The sequence below is a fragment of the Protopterus annectens genome, chromosome 10.part0 (assembly GCF_019279795.1).
Source record: "Protopterus annectens isolate FY-2018-M chromosome 10.part0, PAN1.0, whole genome shotgun sequence".
Taxonomy (NCBI): Eukaryota; Metazoa; Chordata; order Ceratodontiformes; family Protopteridae; genus Protopterus; species Protopterus annectens.
The window spans coordinates 975,243,586-975,265,911 of record NC_056744.1 but is presented as its reverse complement, the minus strand read 5'-3'; the positions used below and the strand labels follow the sequence as shown (position 1 = coordinate 975,265,911).

Sequence of the window (22,326 nt, the reverse complement as noted above, 5' to 3'; positions counted from 1 at the left end):
TCCAAAAAGGTTTATTTTCAGGGGCCGTGATAATTTTGTCTGGTCTTTTGGGGATCGGCTCAATGGTGTCAAACGCCTTCCAGACCCACCGAGAGATCAACTCAATGAGCTCATAAGCTGGTGGAGACGCCCAGGAGGTAGATGGGCAGGTACCAAAAGCCTGCAGGTATACAGATTCCTCAGTCAAAGGGTTAATGGACTTCCAATCACCCCTCTGCTTAAGTATTTCTAGGATGTCTTCAAAGGAGACATCATCAGCGGGTGATCTGGGGAACCCTTCCCCTTTCCTCGAAATCCATGCCTGCTGGGTAATCTGAGGTTTAGGTACTAGCTGGCCCTGTGGAGGGAATGGCTGAGGCTCTAGGCATGATAGTGGAAGAGAAAGAGGTTCCAAGGAGGAATGGCATGACTTGCAGACAGGTGTAGCCATGGCCCTCTCCATGGCCTCAAAGGCAGATCCACCAAGAGACAAGTGGGATCCCAAACTGAAGGGGTAGACTTCGGAACTGTAGTACCTCCCTGCACCGATAAAACCTCTCTCGAGGTTGAAGCTGGGGCCAAGCTCATCCATGCCAAAGCTCCAAGGTGAAGAGAAGTCTCTGAAAAAAATTTGAGTAGAACCCATCCCCTCAGATCCAACAGGCAAGCTACAGCTCCAAGAGGTCTCTGGCTCCAACTGAGCCAAAGATCTGAAAGCAATTGTCGTCTCTGAAGACAAAGGTATCTTCGGATCAGACACAGTTGGTACCAGATGGCTCAGAACTGATGACTCTAAAACCTCCAGAGAAGTTAGAGGAGGAAGCAAAGGAGGAGAAGTTGACAGTAGTAGTCCCTGACCCAAGGGGGTAGGAACCGAAGATGTCCCTGTCACACCTTGAGCCCAAAAGATCTTTCTCACCAATCTCTCCATGTCATCATCAGTGAGGCTCCTGGAAAAATGTGCCAAGACAACAGATGGTGACCTAGGCCTTTCTAATAAGGAAGATGGCAACCTGTCAGACAAGCAGTCAATAGGAGAGTAATGAGTCCTTGGAGTGGAATAAGTCTCTTTACTAGATGGTGTCAGTTCCAATGAAGTCTGCACTGAAAAGTATTTTGAGTCTTGGCTCTTCAGAGCTGAAGAAAAGGGTCAGGCTATAGTTGTCAATAGTTCTGTTGAATTTGTCAGAACAGAGGACTTGGTGAATTTAGTTGTTAGATCCGAAGTAGGGGTCAGAACTGAAATTTTTGATATCTTTGTGCTCAGTACAGAGGGAGAGGTCGGCACTAAAGAATCCTCTTCTTGGTCTTCTCTGACACTCTGGAGGAGGAAGAAGAAGCTGGGCTGGAATGGACCGATTTATTTTTGGATTTTGATTTCACACATGCAGATGCTCCAGATATGTACTCCTCAAATGAGAGGGAAGAAGGCCTTTGACAATCAATTTTTTTTTTCAACCAGAGCTCTGTGGCTGAAATAGTGACAAATTGAGCAATCCTCCTGCAAATGAAGAGGGCCCAAGCAATACACACAAACAGAGTGAGAATCCAGGTAAGGGATTTTTATGCCCACACTTCTCACAGTGTTTAAAACCAGGCTTATCCTTGTCTGTCATTCTACAAAGGAAGCTGATTCCACACACACAACTGACACAGGAAAAAGGAGGCAACAGACACACACTTAAAGTAGTAGGTAGAGAATAAACAGCAATGAAAGGGACCCACCCCAATTTCTTTTTTAACCACAACAAGAAAGTTTAGGAAAGGGAAGTGACTAGCAGCAATAATAAGAAAGAACTACACCAATAGATAAAACAGTCAGTAAAAGATAGAGAAATAGAGAGATACTAGCAATAGTATCTAGAATACTGTCGTATAAAAGTGAAAGGATAAAGCTAGACAAAGAAATTGGAAAATTTAAATATATATCACTTATCTTGCTTGAGAGACTGAATAACCACATCTGAACTGCAAAGCAGCAAATGAGATCTGAGGTAATATGCCTAAGTGCACGGTGGGTAAGGATTGCGCTCGAGAGTTTTTGGTTTCTGTAGTTGCGGCCACATTGGTTTCAAGGGATCAGAACTGAACCCACAGGTTGACAAAAAATGAAAACTGACAACATCAGATTGAATGATTCATACTCAGAACAAAATAAATGTTAAATTCAGACATAGGGAAAATCAGTCATAAGTTTGGAATGCACATTTTTAATTGTACAACACCATTAAAATAAATATCTAACCTCATATATCCCAACCTCTTAGCACACAAATTCTGGACAAAGACAAAATAATGTGCAGAGGGGAACAAAAGCCCAAAATCAGAGACAGATTTTAAATACTGAAAGTTGCTGGAATAACTTGTTTTCATACCGCTCAATCATAGCGAATTCCTCGGTAAATACTGGTTTTGAGGGCAAAATATTGAGGTGCCACAAATTCCCAAGTGGCCCATTTAATTTCTGAATTTCCCAGGGGTTTTTTAAGCTTTTTTTTTTTTGTCAGCACGAGGCAGACAGCTGCCGAGCCATTACTACTTAATTTAAATTTACCAGTCCACGGGTTATTCAGGCTCAGTGCAAGTGCGCACAGCACTTCTTTCTTCCCCCGCTCTCTTTGGACTGATCGCTGCATTGATATCATTAGAATGTTTAGCACACACGGGAACAGTCTTTTATTTATGCTGCAGGTAATGTTACTTGATTCTTTAGACTGACTGCTGTATTTATTGATATTATTTGAATGTTTAGCACACACACTGGAATGGTCATTTATTTATGCTGCAGGTAATGCTATTTGATTCATTGAACTGGTTGCTGCATTGATATTATTTGAATGCCATTACTACTTAATTTAAATTTACCTGTCTGCTGGTTATTCAGGCTCAGTGCGCACAGCACTTCTTTCTTCCTTCTTCCCCGGGCTCTCTTTGGACTGGTCACTGCATTTATATTATTATTTGAATGGTGAGCACACACTGGAGATATTTATGCTGCAGGTAATGTTACTTGATTCTTTGGACTGGTCGCTGCTTATTTGAATGATTAGCACACATGGGAATGGTCGGTCACTGCTTATTTGAATGGTTAGCACACATGGGAACAGTCTTTTATTAGTGTACTTCTCAGTCAAGTGCTAGTTCCCTTTGCATTTTGGACTCGGGAGGAGGGGGTGTTCAAGTGCTAGTTTTCTTTGCATTTTGTGTGGGTACTTCTCAGCTTTCTTTTGGATGTGTGTGTGTACTTCTCAGTTTCCTTTTGGATGTGTGTATACTTCTCGGTTTCCTTATGGACGTGTGTGTACTTTTCAGTTTTCTTTTGGACGTGTGTGTGTGTGTGTGTGTGTGTGTGTGTGTGTGTGTGTGTGTATAAGATGCCGTAGGTTAGGTATAACTAGTACTTAGAGTTACTAAGACTCAAACCCTGTACCTTAGGTACAAAGAGCAAGAGCCTAAATTCTCTACCCATACCACCACTCATGATTCAAGTAGCTTCTCAACTGAACAAAGTTTCACAGAATGTTTGGCTCATACTTTGTTCTATTCTTCTTCAAATTTTTGGTTTTCTGGCAAATCAGTGAGAAGTGAGAACTAAATTCACTAAACAATGATAACCATTTAAGTTTCCTTCTTTCTGTCTTTCAGGAAATGCATGGTAACACAACATTTTATTCTAGCAACTTTCTAAGATTATACAAGCAATGTTTAAAATGTGTCCCTGGTTTTGGGCCTTTTTCCAGATTTCTTGTGCTGCATAGTTCTTCAGGAGGAGAGAAGTTTAGTGCTGCTTATGCCAAGTCTGTTTGTGTTATTAATAGCAAACAGGTAGTATACATGCTTTTGATGCAGAAGGCTGTGGGTTCTACTACCACAGTATGTAGATGGATTGCTGATACTGTACTGTGTTGTACTTTTAAAGGAGGTGGATGCTGCAATCCTGAGAATGCCCTCTTTGGCGGAGATGCCGAGTAACTATGAACCTGTTATCAGTTTGCCATCCATTCCCTATTGCAATAGTACTAGTTTATCAGTTTTTTAATGTAACATAGGCAATTTATTTTTCAAGGGCAACAGGCACTTTATTTGAAGATGAAACAATGTAATATAAAGTTGTTTGTTAGCAGCAACCTCTTCATTACTTACAGATCTCTTTAATGTAGAATTATTTAGATGAATTTTACATTTTCTTTGAATATGGGTTTCAGTGCTGTTTGAATGAATGTGAGTTTCAAGGGCAGAGACATTTTAATGCGACGTCTGTTTTCATTGAGAGACTGTATTGATTTGTTTAGCAAATGTCTGTTAGTGTTTGTGCTATAAAATGTAAAATAAAAGTTTAAGTGAAATACAAATAATCATTGTAGAAGTAAAGCAGTATGCACATTAGTGTTTTATGGTAAACAGGGCAAAATAGCCAAGTAATGGGACACTGGAATGGCTGCAGGGGGAGGCCTGTGTATGGGGGCTCCATTTGACCATGATTTTGTGAGGGAGAAAGGGAGGCAAACTCAAGACAGTCCCTTGCTGCACAAACTCTAGTTACACCACTGATCAGTAGGCCATGAAGAATGACTTTTGGAGGTCCTAGCAAACTATAATATTCTTTTGCTAAGGCTACAATATTGCCTACCATTAAATGCCCTACTTTTATGACAAAACCCACATACTGCAAGTCACCAAAAACAAAATCCTAAGTTTCATCATCTTCTCCCTTTCCAGTGAACATCATTGCTACACATGTCAAATGAAATGGTTACCATTTACGACAGGGTCTGGGGCCATATGTCTGTTCTTCAGTTTGAGTTTGAAAGCTGGCACCCCACAATTCCATCGGAGTGGGTGGAGTTACAGAATTATGTATGTACATTTTATGTTAATCAGCATAATTTGTACCTATTTTTCATGGGCCTTTGTCCAGATTTTTGATGTTTCCAGGTTAAGGGGTATGCTTGGTTTGCATTACCATACATTTTCAGATGTATATCAAGAATATATCTCAAATGTTTGCCATTATTTACTGACTGCTGTCCTCAGTTATTTGCCAGAAAGTGATATCTTGAGGAGAGACCAAAATATGTGGCATAAATATGGACATCCTCCAAAAATCTGGACAGTTGAGAGGTATGCCTAAAGCAAAGTCTAGCAGTAACAGTTACCTTAAGAACAACACAGTGTGTGTGTGTGTGTGTGTGTGGACAAGCTTTAAGGGAAACACTATATAACTGACATTAGCACAAGGACAAATAGTGAGAAAACAGAAGTTGAAAACAGACTGTTTCATTTGAAAGAACAAACACACTGTTACATTATAATGCATCATGTTATACAGGAAAAAGCAGAAGAAAAATATAGGTTGCAATGACTTGCAGATATTGGGATATACAAGATGAATATCAAAATAACAATATTTAAATTTGTTAGGTTTGTAAAGTTTGCAGTCCAAGAAATATAATCCTGAAAATTATACCTTCATAACAAAGAAGAAAAAAAAATATTATTGCTCTTACACAGGGTATATGAAACACATTTCTTTACTAATAAAATTGTAAATATAAAAAAAAAAAAATGTCAATAAAAAAAAGATAAACATGAGACAAGTATCATGTCATGTCATATCCAGGGAGGTACAAGGCTGACACTAAACAAATTTTGAGCAATAAGTAAAAAAAAAGTTGAAAATAATGCTATGCATGTACTTTTAAGGTAGTATTTAATATATTTCTAAACAATCATTTAGTTTTTCTTAATCATACAGAAAGAAATCAAAACAGCAGTCAACTGTGTGCCAATTAGTATACAAGCATTGTTATTACGTGACATATTTTGGTACTCTGTATCATGTTTAAAAATAGACACTGGTATATTTACGTATTATAGAATCCATTTAAATTTGTACTACTTTAATACACTGCTCTGTTGTTTGGGTGTACAAGTTAATTTTAACCATTGCGAGCAACAAACTAGCTGCCAACTGCCACTAATCTCCAACATTTATCTGAAGCAGAAAACTATTTTGCTGTTGTTTCTGACAGGTTTTAGACAGTGTTATTGACAACATTTGTTTCTGAAAATACAGTAAGAAATTAAAAAAAAAACAGTGGTAATGCTTACATTCTTCTGAACTATGCTGCAGGCGGGTACTTCCACTTTAAACAAGAACTCAAATGATGAACATAACAGGAAACTGAAGCCATTACGTCCACAATTAAGTTACCAATATGTTATTCCAGCTATTACATCTGATCACATGTACATAAAGTTTGTCAACAGATAACATAAGTCTACCTTGTCTGCTTGAAGTGTTCTGTTAATACCTTGCATTAACACATCTTCTCTTCTCTCTCTCTCTGTTTTCCATGCATCTTATGCCCTCTAGAAGGCTTCCATTGTCCTGTTGCTAACCACCCTTTTTGGGTAGACATTCCATAGATCACATATCCTCTCTCACAAGAAGCATTTTTTCACATGCAGTCCAAAGTAGGTGGCCTCTCTATGAAACCTATGTCCTCCCCACCTTTTCTCTGCAATCTAAAATTCCTTGCGCCCTGTGTCTTAATTTTTGTATACATCATATTTCTTGCAGTCCTCCATATTAGCTGAGAACTTGTGGGAGTGTTTTTTCCTCAGTCTGCTTTCAACATAAGACACACTATGTGCTTTTACTGATCTTCTAGGCTTTCCCAGTTTGGTTTAACTCATAGCATCCTTGAAAGGCATGCCTGTTATTTAAGATAAATGGTATTGGTTTACGAAGAGTGAGTTTTTAAACTGTGATTTATTATCAAGTTGGAAATGTTTTTAAGACAAATTCACATTAAACATCTCTTGTAAACTAGCTATACCTACTGAATTTCTTTAGATAAAATACGGGAAGGCATACAACAGAATCAGAGATGAGGAAGTGATGGTATCTTTGGTCAATCATGGTACAGGTTGACATTATCTACAATTACAAAAGATATAACTTTGATTGCCAAGGTGGCTGCACAATGGTCAACAGATTAATTAGTGCTCTCAGAGTGTGAAAACTGTAATTGTGAAAAAAAGCCAGTAAAACATACGTATTTGTGGAAAATTCATTTGCTGTCTGATAACTAACTGCCTGGATGCAAGCAAAGAAGAAATTTAAAGTAAGTAGCATACAATCAATCAGAGAAGTTGAAAGAAAAAAAACTCCTGCTGGGAAGAACCCTGTAACTGTTCAACAAAAAGCAGTTCAAGTCTCATCTTTGCTATAGGGTATGCCTTCCAGTAATTTAGAGGTAAAAATAAACCAAATTCACTATGAGGCATTTAAAATAAGTGAAACACTGAAATAATATAAAAAGTTAAATAACAAAGACTGGAAAAATAGAAGATGCTTTAACTAGCTATCCAGACAAGCTGATAAAACTGCAAAAGTCAGATGTTGAAATAAAGAAAAGGCTGGATGAGCATGAGACTTCTCCAGAAGATCTGTTTCAAAAAACTAGTAAAATTACAAGACAGAGTCTGTACAGAAAACCTGAGATATTATGCTGTACCAAACTAGAAGGAACAGACTGTATTAATTTATTAAAGTACAAATAACAACTGGACTAGTGTTCCACAGCAGGATTTATTATTTGAAGCGCACATTATGGATATGCTCCAAATCTGGCCATGAGAAAACAACAAAGACTTGTATTAATAAAGATGCAATCATACCAGCAGAATGAATTGCTCATAACAAAATGATGGCAGAAAAAACAGTATTAAAAACTGATGACAACAGAAATTGTGTGTGAAAAATGATTATTCATTGTACCAGGCAGAAAATAAGAAGTTTATCAGAGCAATCAGGGAATGTTGAGAGGCAGGTGGAAGCTGTATCTTCAAAATATTTTTCCCTGGAGGATCAAAGACATTTTATATGCAGAACAGGCTAAGAAAGGAATAAAAAGTTTATTCATCAATGAGCGAGTCAATAAGCAGAAGAGGCCTCTGCTTCTCTTTCTTCTGAAAACAAGAAACACCACAGAAACTGACTTTGCCAGTGAAAACTTTTCCATTGCTCCAAAGGAAATGTTTATGGACAGGAAAAAAAGTACAGGAGCTGATGAGAAGAATCAATGGTATTTTGGATTAGAACCAAAGACTGGTGTTGGGAGATGGGTATGACTAGAAGACCTGCTACACTGTGAAATTAGTGATTAAATGGGAGACAGTAAAGCATTGCTCCCATTAGATACAGGACTAGACAAGAAATGTGGTTTTGAAAGAAGAAATGTCTAAAAAGAGACTGGAATTTTATTAAATGTCTCAAACTAGTGGATGAGATGTAAAGTACCCATTTATGTTGTCAGTGTTTAGCAGGCCATTGAAGGGACTGAACAAGTAAGCAAAAACAGTTTATATTCTTATTAATATCTGCATAAACATTTCAGGACATAAATTGCATATTATACTGCAAATCAGTTTTGTATAGGGTGCAGTCAGGGGTATTTTAAATGTGAGGTGGGGGTAAAACTTATCAGTGACGGCTCTATACACTAAAGATATTAAAGCAGGAAAGTATTTTTATTCAGTTGTAACAAGGTAACAAAAGCAGGAAAGAAGTTAAAGTTGATAGAAAGTTGTGATCTGATGCTGTTGGGGTCAATGAAATAAAAGTGTATTGATCATATTATATGTAGAATAAAGGTAATTTCCTTAGTTTTTACATGGGTGGATGCTTAGATTACTGTCCTTGGTTTAAACTATGGGCATGGGTCTTCTAGCCATATATGCTTGAAAAAATAGACAAAATGATGAAAGACATACAGATGCTAGCTTTCTTGTATTATCAGTCATTAGCTACTATTTCCATTAGGAAATGTTTTCAGTGGGAGGCATGAAGTCTACAGGTGGAGACAATTAACCATGAGAACCATGAAGAGTGTGTTCTGAATGAAATTTACAAATATTCTTTGATGTATCTGCAAAGTTATTAGCTGTTTTTCATTTAATATTACCAACTGCTTTTACTTTGATACAAGTTGTCTACAGTTGCAAGCAATGAATCAGGTGAGCTCTGAACACTCTGTGCTGAGAGAAATCTACAAAGTATAGTAGAGTTAACATCTGCAGATGGACTAGTGAGCAATTCAGTGAAAAAAAATAAAGCCTGAAACTGTGGGAAGAGAATAAGTTATATAAGAAGTATCCTCCCCAGCAGCCTTAATACTTGAATGTATTTAATATAACAGTGCACAATTTAGTTTACTTTAAATATTTAAAGGTAGCCAGTGCACGTTTTACTTATGGCTAAAAGTTAATGTTTATTGAAAGCATGCAAGCTGCCTTTCAAATATCAGGGAAACAGAGAAAAGAAAAGAAAAAACAGACATAAATTAGTGTAAGTGGGAATGTGTGCTGTAACGTGCTTTAGAATCAATAATGACTGTGATATACAGCCATTGATTTGGGGCAAATACTCGTCTGGATGAGTAATTTTTTTTTAGAAAATGTACACAGTTTTGTGTGTATGTTGTATGTTAAAAGAGGATTGCGGTCTGAAAATCTATTAAGTTTTTGTTTGAATGTTCATTGGAGAAAAAAGTTTTGAAAACTGCTACATGAGTTGAAATGGGGATGAAAAGAAGTAACTGCATAAGAGATAAGCTTGACAAACATCAGTGAATGCATGAAAGAAAAATACCTATTCAAAGTAACTATCATTTATAACAAGTGGGAGAAATTGCTTTCTATCATAATTGCTACTCTGTCCATATTAGCTTGGAATGCAACTGGCCTTAGAAGTATAACCAAAAAGTAGAGTATTGAATTATAATACAAAATATAGGGTGCAAATACCAATGTTGCAAGAGATATATATGGATACAAATAAGTATGCAAATTGGGCAAAGAAAGATTTCAGAGGGGGCATTCAACAAAATATCAGAGACAATTTAAATAATAATACTGACTGCCAGAGGGACAATTGTGATAAAAGAAGGAAAAACAATCAAAATAGTAGAATTGTGGTAGTAAGGGGTTACTGGCAGGAGATAGGGATTACACTGGCATGTATTTATATTCTGCTTAAGATAATTTTTGGGGAAATAATCAGCTTTCAGGAGAAAACATTATTTGTTGGTGGCGAATGGAACTTAATTTGCAATAGTGAGGTTGTGAATCTCTGACACACAGCTATCAGAAAGTCATCAGACAAGTCCAACACTCCCAAGAAGTGGTATGAATGAGGTCTGTTCTAAAACTGCAGGAAGAGAATAGTCCACTTCCTATGTGACAGTGGCCCATCTGAAAATTGAGACTAGGAATGTATTGGTTAATTCTATGCAAGTCACATACAACACATATCTGATGATATGACTTTGTAGTGGTTCAAAAAAGCATTTGTTACTGAAGTCATCTCTATATCAGTGACATTGATCAAATTATTTTTAGACTATGATTTTAATATAGCATTTTAAATTTAAGCTATGCAAAGTGATACTAAATGCATTGTTAACTTACAATTCAAATTCAGGGTCATCACTGTGCAGCTCAGGTTACCTTCTGTTGTGGTTTACAGTCACCTGAATACAATTTAACTTCCAGAAGTAAAACTTACCCCAAGTAACTTCAGTATTTTTCTTATTTGCTCTCTGAGGTAACATCTGAAAGTCTGATGTTTGGTATGGAATTAACATTTGCATTCACAACATACAGCATCTACTCTGAAGCCCAAAAACAGTATAGTACTCCTTACCTGACTGTTGATGTCTGCATTGTGTTCTAACAGCACAGAAGCCAGCTCTCTGTATCCTCTGTCACACGCCCAGTGTAGCAGTGTTCTGCCCTAAACGCAAGCAGTGGAAATTTTACTTCTATGATGGCAATGCTGGGTTTTCAACTGACTTGATATTTCACTTGTACTACACTGGTAACATCACTGATACAACCTGAAATAAACAATGCATTGTTGCTGAACAATACAGCAGCTTTTCAAATGCAAACAATCTTATGTTGGTTCAAAACGCCATGATGTTAACACTGGCAAAAAAGCTCCAACAAAACTCCCGTCGCTAAAATTAGGTGTTTCCACATTATGAACTAAATCATGAGTCACAAGTCAAAGGAAGACCAAGTTTACTGTTTTGTTTTCATACACCTGGCGAAGAATGACAGAAGGAAATATTTTACTCGGACATAATTATGTTTTTTGAAATTCTACAAAAATGAAGAATAAAGGCATCAGCATCAACATAAAAACACTGGAGCACACTAGTTCTCAGGTTATTTGCTTTCCCTATCATACTCATCTATAAAACAGTGTCACCTATAAAATTGTGCATTTTTAAGAATGGTCTAATCAAAACATATTATATCATTTTATAATTATCTAACTGTACTCTTTAGCATTGTAAGTGGTAAAAAACAGGGGGTGCAGCCAGGATTTTTGGAACTCCACACACAACACATAACACACAGACACACATACCCACACAGATTTTCAAAATGTATGACCATGACAAATGACATTACAAAAATGTGAGAAAAAGAAGGTAGGAATTCCATACCTGAATGTTAAACTAGCAAAATGCTCAAAAATATAGGTATCATGACGATTAAGTGCACAGTACCAATGTCGAAATATCACTGCACTGTGCTTACTACTAGGCAAACAGCTTTTCAAGGGGACACTTAAAGCTAAATTTATATGGATTAGGAGAACCTTGACTGTTAATACCAGGTAAGTCTCTTATTCCTCACTGTCAAGTGCCATGGGTTACTTATTATTCATCTAAACTATCAACAGGAACCAGCAGCCCAAATCTCCATTTATCATTTCAGCCTTGGCCCCGAGGATGCCAAATAGGCAACCAACATGATGCATACACAATCAATGTTTGGATTTGAATCCAGAAGCCTAGTGTGGCTAAAGAAAACACATTCTTCTGATTTTAGCAAAATCAAAGCTGCATGCCCAGTCTGCTGAACCACTTACATAGTAAATATGTATATGTATGCAAAAGAAAACTCTAACAGGAGGGTACATAAGCAGAGCAAACAAGTTATGATAAAAAGACAATAAGCTTTTTGATCTCATCAACAACTGCAACAGGCAGCACACAGGCCATTGATGCCAGGAAGATCAAAAGGTTATGGGTTCTATTCCCATATCAGATGCTTAGATTTACTTTTCAATACTGACACTGTAGTTTACCATAAGGGGAGGGAGTGACACACTCCTGAGGTGTTGATTCTTGGATACGTTAAACCAAGGTTTCACTGACTTCATTTGTTGGTAGCTCAGTGAGTATTCACTTCCTGCCTACTCACATTTTATATTTCATAAGCACTTTCACAAGTAATCAACCCTAACCTTACCCACAAAGTCTCTTAATGGAGTATTACTCTTTACAAATGTCATCCTCCTTAAAATCCCTTTCCATTTTTCTACAGATACTTCCCAGCCTGACATTTTGCAATATTTTAGAAAAATAAATCCAAAAAACAGACATGTATTCCTGACACTGCTAAACCACACGAAGGAGCAGAAAGGCAATATAAAGTCCAAACAAGTGTTTGGACTTTATACTGCCTTTCTGCTCCTTCGTGTGGTTTAGCAGTGTCAGGAATACACGTCTGTTTTTTGGATTTACCTGATTCACTTGTGTGATTTTTCCTGCACTCAATAACTGAGCTTTTTCTTTCTTTTAAAGTTATGTTAGAAAAATAATAAAATTGACATGCAACAAGGAACCCAGTCACAAAATTTAATATTGTATAAGCGCTTTCGTTCAATACAAATATATGAAGAATTCATATATTTGTATTGAACAAAAGTGTATCAATTGTATTATTTTTCTAAGTCGCTTCAGTTGCTTTTAGTTCGGTTGTTTTTTATTTTGTAATATTTTGCCATAATCCTTTCATACTACTTTCTTCTATTTTTTAAACGTTCACTTATACTTCTTAAGAATATCTCAAGTTTCTTACTACAGTAAAAATTTCCCCTTTCTCCTTTAATTTCCACTTTCTTTGTTCTATTTCAAGTCATCCATTCTCTAAACTCTTTCCCCGCTATGCATCTTTGTTAACAAAAGTGTCACATTTTGCATCTGTAAAGAAGTCAGCTAGACAACTGGATTCACCATACTAATACCAACTTTGTCTTTATTCGTACATAAAGTAGCTCTTTTATTTTAGTTTCACGAACACCCCAAACTTCATCAAAAATTGTAGACAACACACCCTACCAAAATATCTAACCCTTCCCAACAGCACACTTTCAGTCAAATGACAACTGTATATTTTTAGTGGCTTTCCTATATCTCTCAGTGACTTCATAATGGTTTTACACTTTTCACACATTATTTCATCTTCCCAAAGAAATGCCAAATACTTCTGCCCTCTCATTCCCAATGTTCCCTTCACCCCAAAAAATCCTTACACTGCTCCCTGTTCAAATATAAACTCAGCTTCTCTAAATTAAATGCCACTGGCTGAATTAGCTCCACTACTGGCTTCTGATTTGGGATGTGCAGGAGAATGCACCTGCATGGGAAGGTACTATGGAATGCTCATTTGTTCCTCCTGTCTGGAGGGGTGGAGTTAGAAAAATACAAAATGCCCTCACTGCCAGGATGCTGGCAAGGGTACAAACAACCCTGATGTCTACCTATAAGGCTATTTTTTTGGATGGTTGTCTCCCTAATGGATGTGAGGATTCCCTACCACTAGGGAAAAAATGGGCCTGTGTCCAGTAGGGGAAGGTATGATAGCTCGCAGTCAGAGAGGGTAAAAGCACCTAGAAAAAAAAAAAAGAACAGAAAAGTTAAGGTGATACTTCATGTCTATCTCGAAAAGAGAAGCTTAGAATTTGGCTTTCAGGCATCTAGTCATTTCTGTTCAGCAAATAGTTGCTGCAGTTATCCAACCACAGAACTGGTCTGGCTGTTGGAGTGAGGGCTAAAGCTCTGAGATGTTAAATGAGTAGTTTCCTATGTCCCAGGTATAGACTTTGTTTCCTTCCATTATGATTTGTCTACTATGCGACTGAGCAATTCACTTAACCAGACAGTGCTTCTAGAATGCCATGAAATGGGACAATTTCCCAGTGGGCTTACCTGATCAACAAATAAAAAAAAATAAGGTTCTCTCTCTCTCTAACTCACTCCCTCTCCCTCCCTCTCTCTCTTTATATATATATATATATATATATATATATATATATATATATATATATATATATGTATAGCGACCCCAAACCGGGAAAAGCCGAAAGACACAAACAAATATATATATATATATACACACACACATATAAACAGAGAAAGGGATATAGTGGAGAATTCAAGGCATAACTTTTTTTTGAGCATGCCAAATCAGGCTAATGACTCATTTCCTTACACTCACCTGACCCAGTCATTTCTCTATCAAGGTGAGAGCACTCCAACCCACTACTCCAAGTTCAGAGGTTATGGATTAAGCCCTTATGTTTATCTTGCAGATTATCTGATCACTACCCCTTGGCAGTTTATGGGTTCCATGATAGCTGGTCTTGGGAAATACATGCTCACTACCAGTCAACACTAACCTCCCCACTAAGCAGCACACCACTGTGCAGCATGGGCAAGCTAAGCTCTTTGCATTATACCCACAATTATGAAGTTGTCACTAATGCAGCAAGAAGAGCTGCTTCCCTCCTCCCATGATAAGTGAGCTGGCGTCTGCCCCTAACTCCTATCATCCCCTGCTCATCCTTCAGCAACCATGTTGATAGTCAAACATGGGTCATCTGGGGGTGTAGTTAGGGTTTTATCTTGCTGTACCACAGGGCCATCGCAACTACAGTTCTTCTATACATTCCTCTGGCCAAATTTCAGAATCAAGTGAAGGAATATGTGGAGAAACATTCTCTTCCTAACTTAATGAGGGAGAATAAGATAACATTGTCTACCCACATCACGGTAAAAGAAATTTAGATTGTTCTAAGACTAATGGTAAACAGAAATGCCCCTGGGGTGCAAGTTTTAATGGTAGAAAAATACAAAAACAGGAATGAAGCAATGCTTTTCAACCTTCATGCAGTAAAGGAGGAAAAGCAGACTTCTTCCTCATGGAAGCATGCTGCCAACTCAATGATCTTCATTCCAAATAAAGAAAGCTGCAAGTGGTTTCATACAGGCCTATACTCCATAATGAGATTTTAAATGACTTATGGGGGTGTGGGCCCGTAATCTACAGGATATCTTTGGCAGGATAATCTATCTGGAAAAATGTGGTTTCTTCAAGGAAAGACATAACATCTGAAAGACTTTTATTTCTAACTGAACAAAGGCCAAGAAGCAGTCTGGCATGCCCCTTAGATTAGGCACAGAGAAAGCCTCCAACAAGCTCAGATGAGACTGTTTCTCAAGTGTCAAGATATTTTACACATTCCTATTACAGTTGGTAGGCTTTCCAAGAAACAGAGGCTCCTCACTCGTTAAAAACAGTCCAGATAAATTCAAACAGAATTCTGCCAGGAAACAGGACCAAAGAGGGATGCCTAATAATCCACTGCTTTTTGCACTTGCCATTGAACCTTTGGCCTGGGCTCTAAAAAGGATACCAAAATTTGGAAAGTGGTTATTGGTGGGCACCTCTTCATTGATGACCTGATGTTTTTCTAACCAAACTGAAGTTAATACTGGTTATCTAAAGGAAAATATTTAGAGACTTTGAGAGACAAACAGCTACACCCTGAAAAACAGCAAAACAGAAACACTAGCCATTGGCCATGTCCCTTCATATGGGATCTGGCAAGCTTTACAATTTAAATGTGAGGTTGCTTTTTTCCATTATTTGGGAGTTCAATAGTTACCATCTCATCAGGTCAGACCAGTTATTTTTTTGGGAAGCCCTGAAATCCTGTGGCAGAATACGACAAAGAAAAGAACTGCCTAGGGTTACTCACGGAGAACAGAATGCAGGGAATAGGCATGCCATGTTTCCCTGAGCTGCTGTATTCCATCAGCTCTTTGAGTTCAGGTCTTCCAGGATGACGATATGTAAATCCAAGAGGATGGTAGCACAGTAAGTTTGGTAGCTAAATATGGTGGCTGAAAAATCCTTGCCTAAGTGAATAAGAGCACTGGGACTCATTTTACAGGGAGGGCAGAGAAACACAAATATGGAGGTTTTTATAAGGACTGGTAACCTGCAAGCCTGGATGTTGTGGCAATGGCAGAATATAAGATGCTGAGGAAAGTAATGGAATTCAGTCTTGATCGACACTAACGATTGCCCATGAGTGGCATAGTACATAAGAAGCCAGGAAGTCTGGCACTAGTTGGGGTCTATACCCAAGTAAAAAGTACGGCAATACAGAAGTTAAGTTGGATGCAGAAGATAGAGGATGAGTTTCCCCTGTTTGTTCTTCAAATGATTTTCTAGAGATACTTCAACTTGAGCCAGATGGGATACTATGTGAGTGGTGGGTGTGAGCAGACAAAGAGATATCAGCTCTTGGAGCTGGAGGGGATTTAAGACCCTTTTCAGAGCTCCAGAGAGACTTGAAGATCCCCCAGACACTTCTACAAGTATCTCCAGTTAAGATACAGCAACCGCCAAACAAAGCAAACTGTTTATAAATAAACAACAACCAAAGGCTACCAAAAAAGATTTATTAAAATACACTATCTCTAGCACCTGGGCAAACAGTCTTCAAGGAGTTATACATAAAACATGCAACAGCATCTAATATAACACAAAATCACTAAAACAATTAACTATTTAACCAATCAATAATACAACCAACCTAAATCAAATACTTCCAATTTCAATGAGAATTTAATCCAAAAGGCAATAATGTATTACATTTCAAAATGAAAACAGACTCCTAATACAGAAGTTTGTCCTTTAAAGAACAATTTTCCCCACTTTTCACACAAACTTGTTTGAGAATTGTACCTTGTAGTAGTAAAAAATTACTATTATGTTTTTTCTTTAAAATGAACGGCAATAGGATTTTCAGTTCTTTGTCTTTTGATGTCCCTAATATATTCCTAAAGTCTCATTCTAAATTTTCTCTTACTTTCCCCAATGTAATATAAATCACAAGGACATTTGAGGGCATAAATAATGGTTATCTCCAGTTAACATATCTGATTGCAACCCAGGACTAGAGTTTTACATTTGTATAAGATCTTCCAATCACAGTAGATATCCTACTTTTCACTGATGCAGTATTCATCACATGTAGGATCTCCAGCCAAGGATAGCCCAACATCCAGTCAGTATACCAAATCCTTGACAACTTCCCAGATTCACACATCAAATGTATGCTCCCTATGCAAATGGTACAAAAGTGATGCATGCATGCTCAATAATTAGAACTGAAGTGCCCCAGAAGAACTAGAGCAACCCCTGGATAAAGGAAATGTGCATCCAGGAGGGAAGAAGAAGAAGGAAAACAGGGCAAGAAAAGGAAAAGACCCCTCAGCCAGCACAGTATTCCCAACAGGAAAAAAGAAAATAAAGGAGGGAGTGTCTGAATAATGCAACAGTGAAAATTAGGATACTAACTGTAACAATCTCCCTGGTCAAATAAGACCAGAAGTCAGTTACATTCACTATAAGACTTGAAGCTAGAAGGATTTTCCAATGCTTCATTTTTCAGAGATTATGTTAAGGCTAATCTACTAAAAGTGAGTGATGACCTGAATAAATTCAAAATCCCTTTCCAAATTAATGACCCTACTGCTGGTGCAAAATCCTTTACTGACAAATTCTATGCACAGGTAAATAGCTGCATAGACACAGCCCCTTTAAAGTAAACACAATGCCAATTTTAAAAATAAACCCCTATGGTGAACCCCAAATATAAATGGGCTCTATAGTAAAAGGAAAATCTAACTGCAAGCAAAAATAAAGTAAACTTTCAAGAAGCCAAAATGTTCTTGCTAAACTTAATAGGGAGCTTTGAACCCTAATCAAATCAACTGAACCCAGATATGAGGTAAAAATAGCTACTTAAATGAAGGATAACCTTAAAGCCTTCTTTAATTATGTTAGAACTGTTAGAAACAATGCCCATCACAGGACAGAGCTAATAGTAAATGATATCACATACTTCGACCCCAAACGATTTAGCCAATCTACTCGAAGACAAATATAGCTCAAATTTTATCCCTCCCACACCTCCTATGTTCACAGATAACATTCCTGTATCTACACACCCCTCATATCTCCATAGAACAAATCCTCAAGGCAATATCCAAGGCCAAAAACACCATTTTTATGAGGCCAGATAACATACCAAGATACCCACTGGCTAGCTGAAACAGGACTTGTCAGACTTCCTACAGGGGCTATTCAAATATCAGCTTTCAAACAAGCTTCATGCCATACGAACAGAGAACAGCAAGAGTCACTCCATTCCAAAAAGATGGGGCATCAATGGACCCAGGTAATTCTAGACCCATAAAACTGCTGGCCAGCCTCATCTGTAAAGCAATGTTAAGTATCATTACGAAATCAATAAATAAGGACAACGGTAACCTACAATCTCTTCACCCAAGCCAGTTCAGATTCATCAACAGCAATCCTGCTTTCTTAACCTGGTCAATTTCTTCGAGAAGGTTACTGAAGCAATGGATGAGGGGAAATCAGTACATAACACATATCTAGACCTCACAAAGGTGTTTGACACCACTCCACATTCAGGTACTGTAGATAAACTCTATCAGATAAATGTAAATCCCTATGTAACTCACTAGTTAGCAAACTGGCTCATAAACAGAAACAATGAAAATGGGATGGACCACCATAACTCATTCAAATGACCTGTCAGTACTGGTGTATTCCAGGGTCCAGTCCTTGTGCCACTTCTCTTTAGCATTTACTTCTCATAGGCCAAAGCAAATATTAAGGGTTTATGGCTGACGACTGTAATCTTGGTATCATCACAAACCACCCAGTAGACATGAATATCTTCCAATAGAGCCCTTCCAAAACAAATTGCTGAGGTCAAAACCATGGACTAAAACTAAATGCCAAGAAATGCATAACAGTATCACTCATCAAGCATGACTTCCCTTGTAACTATCACACTGATAATATCTCCCTGGAAGTTGATTCTGTAGTCATTGATCTAGAAACCTATGTAGACAATGAACTGTCCTTTGTTCACATACAAACTATGTCAAGAAAGTGTTTTTTCATTGCATAGCTATATGTAAATATATTGTGTCAGGTGGAGGGATATAATCATTCCACTGTACATGGCTCTCATTAGGACAGTCATTGAATATGATGCCCCTTTCAGTATGTACTTGTTCAAACACTTGTCACAACTGCAAAAACAACCACACCTTGTCACTAAAATAATCAAAGGTCTAAACCATAAAAACTATGCAGACCATCTCAAAGGCAAGTCCCTGTTTTCAGTATCACTAAGACTATGTATATTGTCTCAACAGATCATGTCCTTTCTGACCTACATTCACAAGCCCAGTGTTAGCATAAATACACACTCAAGGGATCTCAATCTCTTTTGCAACACAAATAGAATATGTTGGAGGGATAGGTCTGTAGCACTTCTATGGAACCGTCTTCCACTCCACATAAAGCAAAGTACTTCTCTTAAGCCATTCAAATGTAATTTGGATGAATAGATGAGAAACTGCAAATTCAGCACCCATGTCAGTCATTGACAGGGACAACAAATGTAAATGCCCCAGTATATCCTTTTTCTGCCAACCTGTAGGTTATTCATGTACAAAACACAAGGGCCAAAAAGCTATGTTTGGAATGTAAAGTTAGGTTTCTTAAGATACTCACAGATCAACAGTCCAGCAAATACTTATGAACATAATATTCACTGGTGTTATATGCATTTTTCCAACTGTTTAAAAAATAAAGAGTTTAAATACTAGCTCAAGAATTATTTTATAGTCTGGTTATTAATCATCTTTGTGCATGCACAGCACTGAACAGTGATCCTCTAATGTGAAATATACAGGTCAAATGTGTACGCTGTGCATGCCACATTTAGAGTCGAATGCCAGAGTAGAAACAGCTACTCAATGTATTGTTTAAACAATTATTACACACACACACACACACACACACACACAGACACACACACACACACACACACACACGCACACACGCACACACGCACACACACACACACACACACTTTTATGTCAAGCTAAAGTATAGCACACTACCCTGGACTGCCCAAATAATACTGAAAATTAGTGTTTGCTGCATAAAAGACAACAGCATAATCTTCTCACTATACTACAGCTCACAGTATAAATGATGACACAGAATGCGCTTCATCTGTCATGGAGATTTTTTCCATAACGCTTGATGCTGGATACAAGTATATGGTTGTGATTACACTAAATACATGCTAGATTCCTACAACTTTTCAACTGTACTGTCTGAAATTTCCTTTCAGTTATTGTAGGCACATGCCGTACCAACTACTTTAAACTGAATTAGAGGATTATTTGCATGTAGAACGATGCATTGAAAAAAAAGCTTATTCTCAAACTTGAGCTCTCTCTCTTCTCATTTTCTCCTGTAATTCTGAGTTTGCTAATGGAAGGAAGGGGTACATAAGTTAAACTCTACTATTTTGGACTTTATGTTTTACCAGGAGTAGGTTTCAGTTTTCTGTGTTGTTAATACACACAGATGTGTTATTGATAATATTTTAGCTGTATTACACGTCACTTATTACTGTCTAACTGACAATTATTTCTAAACTTATACTTTAAAGTACAGTATATTACAGTGTACCGTCCAGGCATTTAAAATACAAACAAATTTGACATTTTGATCTCATCTGAATGTGCACTTTCTCTTACTGCTTCCTATTTTTTTTTGTAATGTAGAATATAAAGCAGAATAATTTTAAATACACTCTCTTACTGATGCTTTGTCCTTCTAATGAAAATTCTGACAGGACAGAAATAAACTTATTTTCCCATTAATCATCTGCATGTTTGATCATAATGTCTAAAATTTCTAGTTCATGTTTTTATTTTATATGGAGCTGTATTGTTGCTTGTTAGAAATTGTTTGTGGCACTATGAATCAAAAGTCATTTTAAATACAAACATTGACTGTGGTGTCATCATATTTACCTCCAGAGTGGTTGTCTACAAGAAAATAATAAGCAGAGGCACTTATAATTTTCCTGGTGATTTAAAAATGTTTAATTTGGGCTGAGCTGCAGGTTGCCTGACTCCATCACAATCACGGCCTCTACAGAAATGTGCATTTGCTACTTTGGAGTGACATTACTAGACCCATTCTACATTGATTCTTGGGTTACAGCTCCAGTGATTGGTGAGTGGTGCCCATTAGTGTGATCATAAACCTACTGAATAAGTGTGGTAGAAGTCCATGGGTTCATGCATTGGTTTTGCTTCAGATCTGAGTCACCTACGTCTGTGGATTTGATTGTGGATGCTTTCAAACATAATACCAGATGTGTTCTACACTATCATGAATTTGCAGTAGGATGCTGCAATATCCATTCAATGACAGGGTATAAATGAGCCATAGACAATGAACAACTTTCAAGTCTGAATACGATAACCTGGCATAAGCTACTTAGTCCTGTTGAACCAGCCACAGTCAAGCTCCAATGCTGGTCATCTGAGACACAGAAGGACACCCTGCCTTTCCAACATTGACGTAAGACAGTTTTCCCACAGAGTCTATTATATTTTGCCTTCCTCAAAAATTCTCATACTTTACAGGATCACAAGTTTAAGACCTACTAGCCATCGAGGAGCATGATAGCCTGGATACGATGCTGCAACCTCTGGGTGCTTATGTCGCTATCTAGTTCCTTTTTAAAGGTATGAATTGATGGTCTGAGTTTAACTGAGAGGGGGAATTTATTCCACAGACATGAATGCAGTACTGCTGATATTAATTTTTATTGCAGCTGTGTCTCCTCTTGTGTTCAGGTCACCAGGGTGGGTATTCTAAGCTAGGGGTTTCAAACCGTAAAAGGTTCTTTCATTTCTAAAACTTAAATAGTACCCCACTTTCATGTTGTTCATTATACTATTAATTTTGTGATGCCGCTACAGGGTTTTTCCGTTTTTTTTTTTCAATCTTCCTGTATATTTATGCCTTACTGGTACACTTTTATTTATGCAGAAATTAATGACTGCATTTATTTTATCTCATTCACATTTCCTCACCAGTGCGCAAAGCTGATCTCAAGGGATCATTTTCAAGTTCAGCTCACAGTTGCACAACAAAAATACAGAAAATAACTTTATAAATCATGGTACATTAGACAGAGGCATTTACATAATAATCATGTACATAAAAGCTACAAAAATTCCTATACATACATTCCCCCATAGTGCCTTTTTTAGG

At 37.5% G+C, this 22,326-nt stretch overlaps 1 protein-coding gene across 1 annotated transcript in view; it reads right to left on the bottom strand.

Moving 5' to 3' along the window:
* Window positions 1–22,326, bottom strand: part of ACBD6 (acyl-CoA binding domain containing 6) — a 1,359,273-nt gene that overhangs the window by 798,210 nt on the left and 538,737 nt on the right. Inside the window, exon 6 of the mRNA XM_044085743.1 lies at window positions 10,691–10,780. Coding sequence (XP_043941678.1) covers window positions 10,691–10,780 — 90 coding nt within the window. The remainder of the gene's footprint in view (window positions 1–10,690; window positions 10,781–22,326) is intronic.